We start from the raw sequence: 21,461 nt of genomic DNA, 5'->3' as shown, positions 1-21,461 counted from the left end.
TAGTAGTAGTAGTATTCTAGTGTATCAAATAGACGCCCACCCCCCCCACCCCATCCATTAATTTTCGGAATTTTCGCGAACCTCCCCTCCCTGCTTTTGATCTTATTAAACTTAAAATTCATTCTTAAATAGACAAAATACTGTCCCTGTAATTTGCTGTGGTTGAATTATTCGGTCAAACCCCCTTCTTTGGTGAAAATGAACACCCCCCCCCCCCATCTCCCCGGCTTTCTACTAAAGTGCGCACCCCACCTTTCCATTGAAATTTGACCAAACTGCGCACCCCCCTTGCTTGGGATCAGGACAGTGGGAAAAATATTTAAAAAAAACAATCGGGCCTGAAAACCAACCTAGGACTGTGTCGGACTCGGTACCTTCTGAATCAAAGTGAAAACCTTAACGACTGAGACAATAAGTAGCTATGCATCCAATTAGCCCTCAATAACCTGTTTCAATATTTTTTTTGGGAAAGGCAAGCAACTGTAACTCAATATCATATCATAACAACGTTACTTTATGATAAAGATTATTTTAATGAATAAGTCCACTCCCGTTCAATTTTTGAATATCCATATTTATATCTCTTTCATCAGATATGATCGAACCCCTAAAAGAACCACCGGTACCTCCACCTCAGCCAACCCAGATTAAATAAATCATGACAATCAGACTCCTGTGATTCAGATATTGACATTCCATTGAAACAGCTAGCTCAGATCAACAGTGAAACCTCTATCAGGAGGAATTACATGATGTATGAGTGTCATAAAAGCAGAGAGGAAAAGATTTAAAGAAACCACGGACAACAAGAAAAACGGAGGAGACGAGCTAGATAGGTTTACCTCAACACGGATCACTGATATGAAAATCTGCAGTAGAAGCACGTAAAATGGCTGTTGAGATAAAAGAAGCAGATGCAAACGATATGGATTTTGTGTTGAATTTACCATTGAGAAACAAAGTTTAGATAGTGACTCAGAATTTGAAATGTATTTGGAACTTGCTTCTAAATATATCGCCGAAACTACTGACCCTAAAGTTCCATTTGCTTAAGAGGAAGAGTATTTGTCCGAAACGGCTACGCCGGCATCCTTTGCCGGTTTAGGAGAAATATTTGAAGGAGAGCATGTTCCAGGTGTGTCATCGATTATAGAGACCATGATAGCAGAGTGAAACAATAAATACACCATATCTAGAAATAGAGACAGTGTCTACTCACTCAAAAAAGAGAAAGCACAAGACGCCGATACAAAAAGCAGACGAGGAAATACACAAGCCTTTGCGAATGAGAGAAAAGCATTCGGTCTTGGAAGGATGTTCGCCTACCTGCTCCAAAATATGCCGTGACAGATTCTTGGAGTACCAGCGACGGGAGCTTAACAGATGTTTTGGGGAGAGGATTGGAAGGACCAGCGCAAATGTGTACGGACTTGGGTAAGTAAAACAGAATGCAGAGATCAGGGCGAAGGCATTCTTTCCAAGGAGAAAAGTGCCTAGTCATGTACATGCAAATATACAATGAAACAGGAAGATGGAGTCTTCCATCCCGTGTGCAAAAAGTTCTTCCTTACTACTCTCGGATTCAAAGCTAATAGTGGCAAACTGATAAGGAGCGCTTTCAAGGATGTCGGTGTTAACGAAAACAATGTCATAGAAGTACCCCTTGTTGACAATCGTGGACATCATAGTCCCTGGCACAAGATTGACCACAGCATTATCCATGAACACATAGAGAAATATAAAGCAAGCATTTTTCATTATAGACGTGAACACGCGCTTTTCAGGAGATATTTACCATCTGATCTGATCATCAATATGCACGAAAACTTTTGCGCAGTCACTGGAAAAGCCATATCAAAGAAACTCTACTATTCTGCATTTAAAGACCTTAACATCTCACGAGCTGTACTTGGTCAGGAAGAATGTGAAAAATGTAAGTCCTTCTTGTTGCACAAACAACTATGTAACTGTGAAGAAAGGTGTGAACCGTGTGCCGAAAAAATCATCCATCGGACACGATACAGAAATGCTAGAAAGAGGTATCAATGGAATGCAGATAAGAACGAAAACGCCAGTGTTTGCCGCTGATCTGCAAAAAGTAATTTTGCTGCCGAGAATGAATCAGTTTAACAGAATCATTTTCACAAGAAGATTGGTCTTATTCAATGAGACATTTGCACCAGTGGGCTTCAAAAAAAGTGAAAAGGACATTGCCGTGATATGGAATGAATCAATTTTAGGACGAAAAGATGAAGACCTTGCATCAGCTTCTTACCTAATATATAAGCGTGATGCCGAATCTGTGACACTCTCACTGGATAACTGTAGCGCCCAAAATATAAATTGTACCCTTTATACTATGTTACTTCATCTTGTAAATGATTAGACTACTACAAAAGCAACCACATCACAATCAACTATTTCGAGCCTGGTCATACTTTTATGGCAGCTGACTCCACCCATGCCGGAATCCAAAGAGTTCCGAGGCAGAAAGACGGCAAAATCTTTGATCTCAATGAATTTGAACAATGTGTCGTAGAAGCAGACTGCCAGACAATGCCGTTGAGGTTTGCCAACTGGGATTCTGGAGTCAGTAGTTATCTGTTGAGCAAAGCTGACAATCGTCCCTACCACCTAGCTAAGGTTGTTTGTGCTGAATTCAGGCGAGGGTCACCAAAGACACTCTTCTTCAAAATAACTTCAACGAATGTGACATTCTGAAACACGCGGATTTGTTTGTACGCCAAAGTTTCGTACAAAACACCCAGGGGTGTAGGATTTACAAGTAGGATGAGATCGTGAAACAACTTGTGGGTTTGACGTCCCCCCCCCCCCCCAATAGACGAAAGTACTGGATAGACCTACCAACCAGCTCCACGAGTAAAAATCTTTGCAAATCCTACAAGTGAATGTCCCTTCATCATTCACTGACTAGTTGGAAACGTTGCTCTTCCAAACAATGTGTACGAGCATGCAATTTTAACATCAAAGTAATGATTCAATTCATTATCTAAAGAGAAGAGATGGAATATGATATGTATGTGATAATATTAGCAATGATTACAAAAGCAAACTCCATGTTAGTGAACTATAACGAAAGAGGGAGAGAAAGAGAGTTAGTACTAGTTATACAAATAATGCTAATCAAATCACGGCAAATGAAAATATTATGAAAATTTACATGACTGGTGCAATTGTTCTGAAACAATAAAGCATGTTCAGCCTGATATCCTATATGTTTTTGGTTGGTTTCTTCTGATTATTCTAGGGACCTGTGATTATGATGTTTTTGCTTATTATAACTTAACATTGGGCGATATGCGTCCTCACATGACACTGTATATCAATATGCACATTACCGCTAAATTAGCCCATGTCTATGACAAATAGACGCAAAAACAATATGCGTCCGTTTGTCACACACTGGATACACATCCGAAAGTGCGATGGACGTATAATATTTTTGCGTCTATCTGTCAAAGACATGTGTCAATCAATTTTCAATCATGGATTTGGCAAAAGGTCTTTTGGTGAATTACACAGTTGATACAAATATTTTGGTTTTCAAGTTCCATGAATAAAATAACAAAAAAAATTATCTCTAATTATCTATTAATTCTTTTAGATTCGAGCCAATAGTTACAATGTTATTAAGTAAAACAGTTTTTTGCGTTTCCTGAAAAAGTAGGTTTTCCCGTTATGCGTCTTTTTCTCATATCACGGCAGTATTATATTCCGGACATATAGATAAAACAAATAACATCAAACATTCAGCAAAGCTAATTTTGGTCTTACAAGAAGCAGTTTTAAGTTTAATGTAAACAACATTCATTGTTTTAGTAATTTTGTCAAAAATTGGACGAGAAATTTGATAAATGGAGCATCGAGATGAAAGGGCCGATCAGAAAAGTTTTTGGACTTTTTCTTGGGAACATTTGAAAGGATTTCATCAAACTTGAGCTTGAAATCCAGATGGATTCCAAAAGATTGCATCAGTGTGAATGAGTCCAAACGGAGTCTAATAGATTGCATTAGTATGAATGAACAGTTTTTCCAGGAATGTTCAAAATGAAGGATATTAAATAATGTATAAACCATACTTTTTCAATATATGTACACTGAAGTGAAAAAATATGGGTGTAAGCCGGCCTGCACTCACTTGCAGGTCTGATAACCCAATTCCTTATGGGCACTTTTCATTTTTACTTCAAAAGAATGATGAAGGTTGGATTATCTCTATAATTCTTAGAAAATGACTAAATTAAATCTTGATGTCATTTTGTGTTTAAACGTTACGAAAACTATCTTTTGGAACAAAATCAATTCCAAAACTGGTGAGCTGGAATCAAATAAAGGAAATAGTCAAGAACTTACACCGACGTGTAAATATATGCAGGTCTGACATCCAAACCAACTTATGGCCCTAGTTTAACCAAAACTAGAGGTGCCTAAATGAGCCAATAAAATGGAGAGAAAGATAAAGTGAGTAAATGTGACTCATATATAAGGGAACAACACAAAACAAACAACGTTTCGGCTTTTGTTTCCTTCGTCAGGAGACAAAAAACAAACACAAATATGTAAGGTTACAAAATATCACATTTTGTCAAATGTGGAAACAATGTAAATGTATGAAGAGGGCGTTGGATGTGGATGCGAGAAGAGGCAGAAGACGCATTGTTGTAATGGAAATCTCAAAAAATGAAGCAAAATATTGTCCATAATAATTCTTATAATTTTTCTTTTTCTTTCAAATCATTGGCTGTCACGTAGCTTACCTTAGTTTACCAGAATCTCTGAATCCTTTGGCAAACGGGTTGCTTGCAATTTTCAATGTCGTAATCTGGAAAAAAGAACCAACAAAATGTGGAGATTAGTTGATATGGCCGGGGGGAGGGGGGGGGGTCAGAGGTACAGTCTTTGCTTCGTACCCGAAAGGTACCGAGTTCGATCACCCGCCGCTGCGCTGTGTGGCCTTGAGCAAATATTCACCTCTCCCTAGCTCATTTTGTGGCACTGCACTGCGGCTGACGCCTGGGTTATTCCAGTCTTCCTTGAAATAGACCATAGAGACAAAATTTCCCAAAGGGATGAATAAAGGGAATTTTAATCTATTTGTATTTTAATGCTCTGTCAGTAAGTCTTAATATCGACACCAATGCCGTAGACTTTGGGTTGACAGACCTGTATATAGACTTGCATTGGTTTGAGTGAATGTCCGCGACAACACTGAGACCATACCAATTTGGATTGTTAGACGTGTACATTGTGCGGCTAGGTGGTCTTGTGGAATGACACTCGCTTTCAGATCGGAAGGTCCTGAGTTCGAACCTTGCTTGGCGCATTGTTGAGTCCTAGTAAAAAGGCTCTTTATTCACATTCTCTCACCGTACTCGGGTATAAAATGAGTACCTGGTCGTTAACACCGTTGCCTCCGTCGGAAAATAAATTGTAATATCGCCAATCAGGCCTCATGTCTCGTTCTACATGTTAGTGTTGCTGTTAGTCAGGGACCCCTTTGTAAAGCGCTTTGAGCACAGTAAGTGGATATACCGCTATATAAAAAAGCTCAAGTATGTAAATTCACGAAGACGATAATATATGGATGGACAGCCTCTTCTTTCAGACAGTTTCAATTTCCTGCCACTAGATAACGTGATACTGATACTTTGAAATTTGAATCGATAGCAAAAATATGAAGTTTGGATGAAATCTATAAGTTCATTATATTTGTTTGGCAGTCCCGATAGCTCAGTTGGTAGAGCACTCCGCTTCACATTCAAAGGGAACGAGATCGATCCCGGATGCAGTCTAAATTTAATTTCTGACCCCCCCCCCCCCGCCCCCCCCCCGTCCAACCAGTAGTGATTGGGTAGCTGGGTCTGTTAGATCTGGCGGAAAGAACCTTGCAATAGACTAGTGTCCTATCGAAAAGGTAGCAAGCAATTGTTATTGTCCGTTTCACGCTATAGAAACCGGGATAAACTCCATGGCTCTGAAGGATTACTTTTTAATATTTGTTTAAAAAATTAATAATTTTTTTTTTATTTTTAAATAAAAATAATAATGTAATGTAACAATAATGAATGAAATATCCATATAGTAGACATTAAAGCTTTTATCAATATCTTTATGGATTAGCATAACAACATTCAATAGCTGATGATGTCCTCTTAACCAAAGCAATGATTGCAGTGTCCTTGATTGTCAAAACACATTTCGTGGTTAATCTCCTGAAAGCCCAATCATTTCAAAATGCAGAGAATTGAATTCATATCTAGCTTCAATTAAAAATGAAATGTGGGTGAAATTTTTATTCCATCCCTCTCATTGGAGAACCCTATCATAAATTCTTAGTAAATACGTAATCGTTGAATAATGCTTTGAACGCGTTGAATAAACATATTTTATTCAACGATTGCAAAATATTTTCGCACATTTTATTGGTGTGAAATTAGGTGTAAAAGACAGCTGATTGGTAATTATAAATAATCTTTTGGTGCACATGAATACAAATCCAACGTTTTTAGTTTTGGGCCAAATTGCCATTCAAGCAGAAAGAGAAAGATACAATTTGTGGTGAATAGAAGTACTAATACCATACCATTTTGTTACAAAATATCTAATAATTTTACTTGGAGTGGTAGAGTAAACTTATTCTTTCATTTCTTTGTCTTTATTAAATTCGTTATATTTTTTAATCGTACAATAACGCTTACTCGCAAGCTCGTTGTGTTATTGAGCACGATAGAAATAACTCGTTTAATAAATACGAAGAGATGAAAGAATTGTATATTATATAACAAGAAATGAAGTAAGTAGGAAAATGTCAGAAGACAACAGAGAATAATAATTTCGCGACGGCGATGGGGGCTTGAAGTCACGACCTTACTGGTGCGACAAATCCGCTTGGCCGGGAAGAGCGTGACTCTACCGTATGAGCTATCCATCACTCCATAGAAGTGGTTTCAAACTCTGTGTCTATCTTGAGCCGCTCTCCCCGACTTCTTGAGTTCATGGGTTCAACACACACACAAACGCCGCGAATATTGTTAGCCAGCATTTAAGCTTAATAGCCATATTCTCTGTAAGATTAGAAAAAGTCAGATGAAAAGTATGTCGAAAAGTAAATCTAATGAAAGTAGGTCTTTTTTAAAAGTTGGTTTGTTTGTTATTTTTTCTCTCTCAAACGACTATGCTGTCGTAATCTGTAAAAACACGTATTTAAATTTTTGGCCAGAAAACTCGTTCTTCAAATATCGATCGATTAAAATGCCAAGTCCCAGGTTTGAAAGTGTTTGCCAAGATGAGAGTCATTTTAATCAATTAATATTTTAAAAATGACTGGATTACTGGTCAAACTTTGAAATACGTGTTCCAGTATTTGACCTTTACATAAAATACAGCGCGAGTTTTCAATCAACGGCTTTATCAATCTGATAGTCTACGAGCAAACCTGTGAGGTACTTTAAAATACTTATGGCTTAGATTTGATAACAATGGCGATTAGAATGGTGATAGGTAATCGTTGAAAGCATGAAGAGCGGATTGTTTCCAAAAACTCCGTAACTCCGTTTTTTTCACATTTTGAGATATTGAGGATTATTTCCCCTAAAATATCTCACTCGGTCTATTATTTTATCATATTTAAACTTCAAATTCACACAAATCTAGAAAATATTCTGGTGCCATTTGATGCTTAAAATAAAATTTACATTTCAATTGATCTCATTGATGGAAAATCTCAAAAAGTAGAAAAATTGACTTAACGAGTTTTGGAAAACCAGCCTTCATAATATTATATAAAGTGAGATTTGACATTAGATTGTGTAACCATGTTGGGTTGTTGTTTTTGTTTTGGATTTGATTTGTTTTTGTTTTTTTTTTTAGCTTGCAAAACACGGACATTCACTTATCTAATACACGTTTGGTAATTCGTTAATAGTTACGGGCTCGTCGTAATGGAAATACCCTCTACACAACATATTAAAAAAAAATAAGATAATAAAATTCCCTTTATTCATCCCATTGATGGAATTTGTCTCTAGGGTCTGTTCCAAGGGAAGACTAGAATAACCAAGGCGCGTCAGCCGCAATGCACCGACGTACATTGAACTAGGGTGAGGTGACTTGTTCAATGCCACATAGCTCAGAGGCGGGTGATCGAAGTCGGTACCTTTTGGGTACGAGGCAAAGACCATACCGCTGAGCCACGCTGCCCCCCCCCCCCCCCCCCTAATATTGTCCATTACAACAATTTTCCGTCAAGCCAGTAATTTCGTTGGGTTATCAGACCTGCAAATATGAATACATAGTTTGACAATGTCTATCAATAACAGGTAATGATATCACGATCAATTTGACATTGTTCTGTCATTTTGACATTGCCAATAATCGCGTCAAACCTGGTTGTTGTTGGTTTACTTGTTTGTTTGTTTGTTTGTCTGATTCCTATATGTGTCATTCTGCTCTTATCTTTTTATCTGTGTGCTTGTTTTTGTTTGTTTGTTTTTAGATTGTTGAATTTGAAACATCAAAGGAATTTGTTTTTATAGTTGCGACCATCCTCTGATGTAAAAATTGTTATCTAGTGGTAGGAAAATGAAACTCTTTTAAAGAACAAAATGACCCGCTATGGTGTTATAATGATCTATTATATCCTTTGTCAACTTTTATAAATTCTAAATTGAGCATTCATATAGCGCAATATCCACTAAACGTGTTCAAAGCTCGATACAAGGGGTCCCTGGCCAACAGCAACATTTAACAATTAGGACAGGACATGACGCTTGTTAGGCGATATAACTTGTTTTTCGAACAGAGACAACGCTTTTAGCGGGCGAGTACTCATTTTACACCTGAGTACTGTGAGAGAATGTGAGTAAAGAGCCTTTTCCAAGGACTCAACTATGCGCCGAGCGAGGCACGAACCCAGGACCTTCGGATCCGAAAGCGAGTGTCATACCACAAGACCACATAGTCGCACTAGTCTCACGACCCCAATATTGTGGTCTCAGTGTTGTAATGAAATTATTCTCAATTGTCTGACGACCCAATTGTTATGGTTTCATTGCTATAATAATTCGATCAAACAAACAAATGTTTATTTCATAGTCTGACGACACAATTGTTATGGCTTCATTGTTGTAAAAATTTGATCAAACAAACAAATGTTTGTTTCATAGTCTGACGACGCAAATTGTTATGGTTTCATTGTTGTAATAATTCAATCAAACAAACAAATGTTTGTTTCATAGTATGACGACGCAAATTGTTATGGTTTCATTGTTGTAATCATTCAATCAAACAAACAAATGTTTGTTTCATAGTATGACGACGCAAATTGTTATGGTTTCATTGTTGTAATAATTCAATCAAACAAACATATGTTTTTTTCATGGTCTGACGACGCAAATTGTTGTGGTTTCATTGTTATATTAGAATTACTCTCAAACCAACAAGTTTGACAACCTAATTATTGTTATAATTTATTGTTATAAAGGAAATACTCTTAAACCAACGTATCCTTATTTACAAGTTTGATAACCAAAATTGTTATAGTTTCATTCTTGTAATGGGAATACTATCAAACCAGTGTGTAGATACTTATTTACAAGTTACAAGATAGCCCAAATTGTTTTCATCTCATTGTTGTAATGGAAATATGCACTCTTTGTTTTAATTTTCTTGGAATGAATTGAAAACGAAAGGGAACAATCTAATAACACCCTCATTATAAAATGAGAGATCAAAAATAAAATAGACTTGAATATTTATATAGAGCAATATCCATTAAACGTGCTCCATGCGCTTTACAAGGGGGCCTGACCCGACACCAACACCTAATATGGAGGACGAGACATGACGTCCGTTAGGCGATATTATAATTGTTTTTTTCTGTCAGAGACAACACTGTTAACGGCCAGGCACTCACTTTACACCTGAGTACGGTGAGACAATGTAAGGAAAGCCATTTCCAAGGAATCAATTATGCGCTGCTCAAAGCACGACTCGAACCGAGAACCTATTTTGGCAAAAAAACTCTCAAACCTAGGACTTCGCGAGTTCTTCTTAATAGCCCCCGGTTTGAAAATGTTTGCCAAGATGAGGGTTATTTAAATTGGTCGATAATATTTGAAGGACGAGTTTTCTGACCAAAATTTTTAAGTACGTGTACCCTTTTCATAGTACTGCAGTTAACTTGTCAATGTTATGTCATGTGACCTTATCAAACACCTGGGATGTTGTAAGGTGGAAACAAAGTTCGATCTTCCTTGGGAACGAATGGTAAAAATATCTAACCATTATAATCCGTGTATTGATTGTGTTATCACCTGTGAGAATATTGGTGATACCAATATGGAAAAATGGCTTGTTCAGCTTTTTACATACGTCACTGTTTCATAATATACTATTTTTATAATTTATTTTATTTACCATCAACATTAAGACTATGAAAAGATGTGATGATGATGATGATGATGATGATGATGATGATGATGATGATGATGATGATGATGATGATAATAAGAATAATGATAATAATAATATTAACAATGATAAGGATGATAATAGTAATAATAACAATAATTATTATGATGATGATGATCATGATGGTGATGATAATGATGACGATGATGATGACGATGACGATGATAATGATAATGATAATAATGATAATAATAATAATAGTAATAATAACAATGATAATAATAATAATAATAATAATAATAATAATAATAATAATAATAATAATAATAATAATAATAATAATAATAATAATAGTAATAAAATTGATAAAACAAATAAATAAATAAATAAATAAATAAATATATAAATAAATAAATAAATGAATGAATAAATAAAATAAAAGATAATAGATCTTTATCATGAAAAATTATGTGCAAAAACTTAATCGAAGTCATAATAATACTTTTTTTAAACTCTATTTTTCTATATTTTCTAAGAAAAGCATGGCCTAACCCGTACCGCCCTCTTGATAAAATGAAATCCGTCTTTTGGGTTCTCAGAAAAAAATATTTTGAAATGTTTTCAACATCATTGAGAATAACCGAAACTCGACATGAAAACATGTCCTGATCAGACTAGACCAGGAAGTGTTGAAATCCCCGGGAAGACGATTGAATGAATTCTATAGTATTGATGGCTTCTTTATCTATATTGACAGGATGGATTATTAAGAAGTAAGATTAAGATTGAGTGTATATCACTTATTTCACATATTTTATCAGCTCAAACAATCACCTGTTGGGCGAATTCTAAAAACGGTTGTCCGCACCCATTTCTCTAGGAACAGCTAGGTATGACACTTGCATTCGGATCGGAAGGTCATGGGTTTGAGTACTGCTCTGTGAAAAATGAGATAACGTCGTCTCCGGGAACGAGAAAGCTTTGGTTTTGTTTTTATTTCGTTGGTTTGGCTTAATTATTGGGGTGGTTCTTTTTTTTTACGAGACCCGCCGAAACCCATAGTCCCAGGTTCATTCCCCACTAGTGTAAACTTCCCTGAGTCCCAGGTTCACTTCCCATTATTGCTCATGTCCCATAACGTTGTCGGATATTGTCGGGTTTTGTCGGGCACGTTGGGTTTCGGCAGGTTTCGTAAAAATGTAATACCCTCCTGGTATTGCTTTTTTACGAAACCCGCCGAAACTCATAGTCTCAAGTTCACTCCCCACTGGTGTACACCTCCCTGAGTCCCAGGTTCACTCCCCACTGCTGCCTACTTCCCATAGCGTTGTCGGGTTTCGTCTTGTTTCGGCGTTTTCCTAAAAAAGAAACACCGTCATTATTGGCCTTGTTGTGATTGTCTTGGAGGAATAAAGATACAGAATGTCACGATGTATGGAAGGTTGATCCGGGATCCAATTGTCAGAGAGAGAGAGAGAGAGAGAGAGAGAGAGAGAGAGAGAGAAGAGAGAGAGAAGAGAGAGAGAGAGGGGAGAGAGGGGTGAGAGAGAGAAAAAGGGAGAGAAAAAAAAAAGAGAGAGAGAGAGAGAGAGAGGGGGGTAGAAAGAGAGGGAGAGAGAGAGACAGGTTGGGACAGATTGAGACAGAGATACAGGGATATATTGAGAGAAAGAAAGAAAAAAAGAGAGCGAGAGAGAGAGAGAGAGAGAGAGAGAGAGAGAGAGAGAGAGAGAGAGAGAGAGAGAGAGAGAGACAGAAGAGAAATATATATATATATATATATATAATATATATAGAGAGAGAGAGAGAGAGAGAAGAGAAAAGAGAGAGAGAGAGAGAGATAGAGAGAGATTAACAAGTGATGTATGTCTCCACTTTGCCGTAGATAACTACAATAATATGCTTTCCATCTCTCAGTGTGCTTCAGTTATTTAGTACCTGTTATTCCAGCCCTCTCGTCACAAACCCCTATCATTTCTTAGTAAATATGTCATCTTTGAATAAGGCTTTGAATGCGTTGAATGTAAATTTTATCCAACGTTTACAGAATATTATCGCACAGTTTATTGGTGTGAAATTAGGTGTAAAAGACAGCTGATTGGTAATTATAAATAATCTTTTGGTGCGCATGAATACAAAGAAAACGTTTTTAATTTTGGGCCAAATTGTCATTCATGCAGAAGGAGAAAGATACAAATTATGGTGAATAGAATTACTAATACCTTACCATTTGGTTACAAAATATCTAATAATTTTACTTGGAAGGGTGGAATAAACGTATTCTTTTATTTCTTTGTATTTATTAAACTCGTTAACTTGTTATCGTGTAATAACTAATACATTCTCGCAAGCTCGTTGTGTTATTGGGCATGATAAAAATAACTCGTTTAATAAATACAAAGAGATTAACAATCGGATACTGTCAAAACCCTTTCATACATTGAATAGTAACAATTACGTCTTATCATCTTCCGTTCTGATCTGATTATAACTCCTTTGTAATCCGTCCTCACTAAACGGTATTATTTTGGGGATGAATTCAACCCTGAAAAGTGATCTTATGAATCACAACTCGGGGGGCATTAAAAGATAGAATGCCAAGGAGTTCACAACATTGCCATCCGGAAGTATAACGGACCAACACACAAACTCTGTGTAACCATGAAATTTTATAGTCTGGTTAATACAGTTTAGTGAGAACAACTCACAAACGCGGATGGCAAAAACAATAACAAAGGCCTGAGTGACGTCATCTGCATACTATCTATACCTAAATTATGACGCGGCTATGTGGTCTCGTGGTATGACACTCGCTTTCGGATCGGGAGGTCCTGGGTTCGAGCCTTGCTGGGCGCATAGTTGAGTCCTTTGAAAAGGCTCTTTACTCACGGTCTCTCATCGTACTCAGGTGTAAAATGAATACCTGACCGTTAACAGCATTGTATCTGTCTTTAAAAAAATTGTTTTATAGCCTAACAGGAAGCAAATATCGTTCTAAATGTTAAGTGTTGCTGTTGGCTAGAGACCCTCTTGAAAAGTGGATTGAGCACGTTTAGTGGATTATTGCGCTATATAAATGCTCAAGTTATTTAAAAATATCTACGTATTTTAAACTTGACAATTATCTTTATGGGTTGCTCGTTGACTGAAGTACGAGATGTGGGGAAACGCGAAAGTGGGTGAAAAAGTCCACAGTCTTGTCTTACGCCGGAGTCAAGAGTCCTCAATGGTGCAATGGGGATTTTGGCCTATCTTGGAGACTTAATCTGTGGTGTGTTCGGGGTAGAGCCTGAGAGCCTATAGGCGCCATTGAGTGGCTCTTGGAGTGGGATGGGAGGAGGAGGAGGAGGAGGAGGAGGAGGAGGGAGGAGAAGGGTGAGTGTGTGTGTGTGTGGGGGGGGGGGGGGGGGGGGGGGGTTGCTAGTATTGTTAATAATTTGTTATTGAAAGAATATACCGTCTGATGTTGTCGAAATACTTATACATGACTTTTTGTTGTTGTGAAATGTAGGTGTTTTAAGGCAATTGATTGAATTTGCTTTTGTAATTATTATTATTATTATTATTATAATTATTATTATTATTATTATTATTATTATTATTATTATTATTATTATTATTATTATTATTATATCATTATTATTATTATTATTATTATTATTATTATTACTATTATTATCATTATTATTATTATTATTATTATTATTATCATCATCATAATCATTATTATTATTATTATCATTATTATTATCATTATTATTACTAATATTTGTTTTATTATTGTTATAATTATTATTGTTATTATTTATTATTATATATTATTATTATTATTATTATTATTATTATTATTATTATTATTATTATTATTATTATTATTATTATTATTATTATTATCATTATTATTATTATTATTATTATTATTATTATTATTATTATTATTATTATTATTATTATTATTATCATCATAATCATGATCATTATTATTATTATTATCATCATTATAATTATTAATATTTGTTTTATTATTGTTATTATTATTATTATTATTATTGATAGTATTATTATTATTATTATTATTATTATTATTATTATTATTATTATTATTATTATTATTATTATTATTATTATTATTATTAATATTATTATTAATATTATTTCTTATAACTCATTTTAGACTTGATTACGGTGAGAACTATACGCCCAGCGAGGCTTGAACCCGGGACCTGCCGATCCGAACTGAGTGTCATACCAAATGACCACGTTGCCGATCATTGAAATCGATCGATATTTGGAGGTCGAGTTCCCTGGCCAATTTTTTTATGCGCGTTTTTTCCATAGTATGGCAGTATGGATTGAGTTTTACGTTATTACAGAATGGACTTTTTGTTGTGTCAAGATGTGTAGTGAAATAAAAGGACTGAAGGACTTTATCTCAAACTCGCCCTCTCTCTCTCTCTCTCTCTCTCTCTCTCTCTCTCTCTCTCTCTCTCTCCTTCAATCTCTCTCTTTCTCGCTCTCTTCCTTTACACACACACACACACACACACACACACACACACACACACACACAAACAAACACACACATTTTTTACCTATAATGTTTTAACTATTATGACAATCTAATACCTATAACATATTTCGTGTTTACTTGAAGAAAGCCAATGGTCGAAACCTCGTTTGTTTTTCGTTGTTCCCTTACATTATATGAAGTCACATTCACTCACTTTATCTTTCTCCCCATCGTATTGGCTTATTTAGGCACCGCTAGTTTTAAATTTAATTATTGACTCTTGTGACGTTTTTTTTGGGGAAAAAATATAATCAATACATCTAATCGTGTGAAATCGATTTCTGCTTTCAATGGATTAATGAAGTCATCCCTAGGAACGAGATCGACGTATACTAATATGCAGGTCTGACATCCAAACCCACTTATGAGCCTAGTTTAACATTGTTATAGTCGACAACACTTTACGTCATTTTTTGAGATTTCCATAACAAAAATGAGCCCATAAGTGATTGAGTTATCAGACCTACAAATAAGTTACACGTCGACCGAGATCCTTCAGACTGAATGGTTGATGGAAAAGTGCGAACATATCTCAAATTCAGGCCGATACCCTGAGTACGTTAGACAACGGCCTGAACTCTGATAGCAATCAAGGCACTTGTCAACTCGTAGAGTTACGAGTCGCAAGCCCTTGAGATATAGCCATCACTCATCGCACTGACATTATCATCACCACTTCAAATCGAATGAAAATGAATGATAAACTGAATCATAAATGTGTTTTAAAACTTAAAACTTGAGCTTTCGTATAACGCAATATTTAACTAAAATGCTCAAAGCGCTTTACAAGGGGTCCCGAGCTAGCCAACGGCAACACGTAACGTGTAGGACGAGACATGACGCCTGTTAGGCGATATTATCATTTTTTTCGGACAGAGACAACACTGTTAACGGCCAGGTATTCATTTTACACCTGAGTACGGTGAGAAAATGTGAGTAAAGAGACTTTTTAAAGGACTCAAACATGCGCCGCCCAGAGCGGGACTCGAACCCTATTCCTTCCGATCCAAAGGTGAGTGTCATACCACAAGACGGCAAAGCCGCAAATGCTGTTAGATATGATTGGTTCATTGGATTTATGATGTAATGTTGTATATAAATATCTTCAAAGTATTTTAAATAATCTGTATTATTATCTGTATGGTTATGTGGTCTAGTAGTATGACACTCGCCTTCAGATAGGAAGGTCCAGGGTTCAAGTCCCGTTTTGGATGGCACAAAGTTGAGCCATTTTTATGGTCAGTTCTCACTAAATTGTATTGATCAGACTATTAACGTTTAAGGTTACACATAGCTTTGTGTCTTGGTACGTAAAATTCAGGTGTTAATGTTGTGAGTTTTTTTTTTTTACTAAACGCAATGAATCAATAATAATAATAATAATAATAATAGATCTTTATTGTCCATAAATATGGCAATTTGTCATTTAGTTACACTTGTCATAACGTTATATGATAACTATAACATTGAACAGACACCTCACTCCTACCCATTCTCTCTCTCTCTCTCTCTCTCTCTCTCTCTCTCTCTCTCTCTCTCTCTCTCTCCCTCTCTCTCTTCCTCTCTTTCTTTCACGCATGCGACATACACAACATTAACATTTTCATTTCATTTTCAATTCGTTACATTCTTGGCAATTCAACACCAAATATTATCATCATTATCAATTGGTCACTTCATCTAGCCTAACATTAAACAAATTAATCAGTCAATCAGTCAACGCATCAATCCTTGGTTTTGCTGTACCATACGAAATATTCAACATTTTTATTGCTGATGGAACGAACGTTGATTTATACTTGTTAGTTCCACATTTAATCTGACAAAAACTTCTCCCAGATGGCAAAAGATCAAATTCATGGTATAAAATATGTTTTTTTTTATTGTTGGTAATTGAGAATGCTTTCCTTTCTATTGCTTTTCCATGAATTCTTTCTACTTCATCAACAGGATGATTTATTATTTTAATCAATAGAACGAATCTAAAATTTTAATTCGAAGGTAAACATATAGTCTGATACTAGAACCCTCTAGGACTTATAGGTTTGTGCAGCGTCTTGTGAGTTCTTAGTAGAGCTCAAGGAAACATGCGATCTCATTGATCGAACTATTGAATACAACTCACGATTTGTTTTCTTTTGTGGCCAAAAACGTGTCTTTTGACGTCATTTTTGGTCAGTGTTAGCGTAGCCACCGTAAAGTTATAGCCTGGCACTGACCAAAAAATGACGTCAAAATGCCAGTCTTTTGCCACGAAAGAAAACAAATCGTGAGTTGTATTCAATAGTTCAACAAATGAAATCACTTGTTTCCTTGAGCTCTACAAAAGACTGGCATTTTGACGTCATTTTTTGGTCAGTGTCAGGCTATAAGTTAACGATGGCTTCGGTTCTCGTGTCAATGTTAACGATGGCTACGGTGTCAGGCTATAAGTTTACGATGGCTGCGGTCAGATTCAGGAAATGTGTTTTTATGCTTGATCAGTAAACTGCCGTACTCTGGAAAAACACGTATTAAAAAGTTTGGACCTAGGACTCGTCCTTCAATATCGATCGATTTAAACGACCCTCGACTTTGCAAAAACTCTCAAACTGTGACTTTTATGGAGACTTCGCGAAATACCAGGTTTTTAGACTTTTGCCTGTTGAATGGTCATTTAAATCAATCGATATTTGAAAGACGAGTTTTCTGGCTAAATTTCTAAATAAGTGTTTTTCCAGAGTACGAATATTTACTGGGTAAAAACGTTTGGAAATGAAAATAAAATTTGACATAATAATACAATACTAATGAAAATCTTGCTGCTTGAAGCTTCAATTTATTAAACGAAGACAAATACTGTGGACTTTTCGGGTTTCCCCTCGATCAACAAAACACGATGAATTCACTATACCTGCAGATATTGCACGCACACACACATAAGTCTTACACACATACACACACAGTATACATAATATAGTAACATATCGACAATGTTTGTGCCAGATTCAAAAACAAAACTGTTATTCAAAGTGGGGAAGACACACCTCCTTCAAAGACGATATCAACATATCGTTGGAACATCTCACTTCTGGTTTACAGGAAATCTCCAAAAGATCTTGAGAAGGTTTTATTATCAATAGAAAACCCTCTGTCGTTCTCCTGTTGTTGACAACAATTTCTAAACTCAGTTTTTCTATTTTATCAACCCACCATCTTCACACCCAGGACAGCCTCAGAGATAACGATTCTCTGAAGACTCAAGAAAACTCAACAAGTTCTATATCTATCTTGTTATCACGATCAAAGGTATCTCACAACAACCGGGTTGCGTTTGATGTTACGGTCACTTGGCCAGTTGTTTCTTTCCTGAAGAGCATTGTTGAGGGGTCAGTGGACGCCGGTTGGTGAAGGGAAAAACTGGATGAGACAGCGATTATTACTATTCTTTGATAACGTCTGTCGTCTGTTGGTGATTCACTGGTGGTCCAGTCTTTCTTGTCACACTTTGGCAGAGGCGCAAAGGCGCTAAGCAAGTGCTTGAAAATGTGCTATAAGTAACAAGTGGCTCCATGTTTGTCGTTAATTAGTGGCTGAGGTGTCTAGACATACCATGATTGCAATTAATGCTGGGTTGTCAGAAAATTGAAATAGAACAAGCCAAAGACGACACCTGTCCTATTGGTGTTGGACTTTTAAAAACACGTTTTACAAATTTGACCAGAACTCTCGTCCTTTAAATATCGATCATCTTGGAAACCTTCTCAAATCTAGGACTTCCTGAAGTTCCAGGTTTGAGAGTTTTTGACAAGATGATGGTAATTTAAATCGATCGATATTTGAAGGACGAGTTTTCTGGCCAAATGTTCAAATATATATTTTTCCAGAGATCGGCAATATATCTGTATATGTCTGAGATGATTCATTTCCAATCGGTAGCCTCGCTAGTTCAGTGGTACAGTGCCTGTCTCGGCTTGTAACACTGTCAAGCAATTTAAAGAGGAGACAATGACCAGACGAATGGCTATGATCTGGCCCCAAGGTAATGTCAATAACTAAAGTGCTATATACATATTACCCCAGTTGACTCAGTTGTGAATGGGTATTTGGCTATAGCCACTGACATATATTGAAAGTGCCGGTGAAAAATAACAAGAGTAACAAAAACGAGGCGAGAATAAACAAATAATTCGCTCCAAGAAACTGTTGAGCACTCTACTTGGTTCCAGCTAACTCCCCTCAATCATATATATATATATATATATATATATATATATATATATATATATATATATATATATAGATCGATCGATTGATAGATAGATAGATAGATAGACACCCCCCCATACACATACACAGAGATAGAGAGAGAGAGAGCGTGTGTGTGTGTGTTTGTGTGTGTGTGTGTGTGTGTGTGTGAGAGAGAGAGAGAGAGAGAGAGAGAGAGAGAGAAGATATCGACATGATATATGCTATTTTGTTACCTGTTGATTCTGATAGGCAGTGACCGCCATGAATGAAGTCTGTGGGAAGACAATCTGGTAACATTCTGTCTTTGTGGAGCTCCTCTCCCGACCTATGACCTCTTCTATCACCACCCGGGGCTGGAACTTTTGCATGGACACCAAGGACACCTTAGTGGGTCGAGATGAATAATGGAACCATGAAATGAATGCACGAGTTCATTGGTTACATTGCAGTGTGCTCAAAGTGACCCACATAGTGAAAAGTGTTCAAAGCTTTTGAAATGTCTATCTAATATCACGATTGGTCATTTTTCAGTTTGACACATGTGTATGTTTACAATTTTCATATACAACGCATCGTGTTTACATTTGTTAAGAAATAACCTATTGTTGTACAGCAACAAATCATGTGATTGATGACTCGGTTGGACAAAAACCTGATTATAGGTCGCTCCCATTGAGATAACATTTTGTTTTTCTATAAAACTTCATGGAAATTATGATTTGGTTTCATAATTATAACAAATCAGATTTATTAGGCTATAGATAGTGTGCGCTTGGCTAAGAAGCTCACAACATTGCCATCCGGAAGTATAACGGACCAAGACACAAAACTATGTGTAACATTGAAAGTTTATAGTCTGGTTAATACAGTTTAGTGAGGCTTAGGCTGATAGGCCATAGAACTACCCGCTACACGCTACACGCTACACGTTTCATACCCTGGGCCATATAACTTCACACTATCATGCTACATGCTTCATATTTTGCCAGAGACAGAGGGATTTTGTTTTATTTTCTCCGAAGATGAATTCTTCCGACGAAGAAGATGTTCTGATTTTACGAAAGAGACAAAGCATATGGTGCCGAGAACATTTTCTTCTCAGAGAATCACTAGGAGAGTACCAGCGTACATTCCGTCATCTTCTTGAGAATCCTGATGAAGAACTCTTCCCAGATCCCAGAGAAGGGCCTTGCCCTTACCATTTCAATCAATTTTTCCTTGTTGTCGTCCATGTCGCCGGATGTAGAAGAACAACACGTGTGGCAAAAAAGTGAGCATGTCCATTTCTTTCTACACGCGTGTAACATGTAGCGAGTCCCGTGTAGCGTGTAGTGAGTTGTATGGCCCCGCATAAGAGAGACAACTAGTTTTCACTTTTCTATACACGTTTAAAACGTGTAGCGTGCAGCGTGTAGCATGTAGCGTGGAGTTCTATGGCCCGTCAGCCTTACTCACAAACGTGGATGGCAATAAACAATAACAAAGACCCAAGTGACGTCAACTTCATTCTATCTATAACATTAGATTTTTTTACCCATCAAAATAACGAGATATTAGACTATATTCTTAAGCCCACTCAGACAAACCCATCTGAATGAATTTCTGCTCATGAAAAAAAAAATGTTTTTAGCCCGTCAGTTAGGTTATTTGTTCTCACTATATTCTCTCAATCAAACTAAATTAGTTTTGCGTGTGTTGCTATGTATAATCAGGCGAGTTAAAGAGGTGAGTATTTCACTTCAACTCAAATCGTCGATTGAAATAGATGTAGCTCTATAGTTTGCTTAGATTAGTAATACTGCCATTTAATTTTAAACAACTGAATATCGACTTTCTGGCTGTCCGAATTTAGTCCCGGTAAGAGGTCTGAGGTTCGATCCTCGGTCGAGACAAGCTTATTGTTTAAGGATTATTTTTGTATGATTCTTTCTGCTATACCTGCCCGTAGCTTTCGTAAACTTATAGCCTGACACTGACCAGAACATTACGTCAAAAGACAAGTGTTTGGCCACAAAAGAAAACAACCCGTGAGTTTTATTCATTAGTTTAACTTATGGCACAAGACGCTGACACAAACCTAAAAAGTGACGTCAAAGTATAAGTCCTGGTGGGTCCTAGCGTAGCCATCGTTAGGTTATAGCCTGACAAAGAAACCCAAAAAGACTGGCATTTTGACGTCATTATTTGGTTTTTGCGCTAACTAGTGAGTTGTCGTTAGTAGAGCTCATAG

At 36.6% G+C, this 21,461-nt stretch overlaps 1 protein-coding gene across 1 annotated transcript in view; it reads right to left on the bottom strand.

Annotated features, from left to right (window-relative positions):
- Positions 1 to 21,461, bottom strand: part of LOC144968167 (uncharacterized) — a 39,386-nt gene that overhangs the window by 2,660 nt on the left and 15,265 nt on the right. The window contains exons 5-6 of the mRNA XM_078906204.1: positions 19,465 to 19,614; positions 4,779 to 4,843 (exon numbers count right to left, since the gene is read on the bottom strand). Of these exons, the coding sequence (XP_078762330.1) occupies positions 4,779 to 4,843; positions 19,465 to 19,614 (215 nt within the window). The remainder of the gene's footprint in view (positions 1 to 4,778; positions 4,844 to 19,464; positions 19,615 to 21,461) is intronic.

Source organism: Berghia stephanieae, chromosome 3, assembly GCF_034508935.2.
Source record: "Berghia stephanieae isolate SIO BIC M18660-M18661 chromosome 3, UCSD_Bste_1.3, whole genome shotgun sequence".
Taxonomy (NCBI): Eukaryota; Metazoa; Mollusca; class Gastropoda; order Nudibranchia; family Aeolidiidae; genus Berghia; species Berghia stephanieae.
The sequence above is the reverse complement of the archived record's forward strand: the minus strand, read 5'-3'. Positions and strand labels throughout refer to the sequence as shown.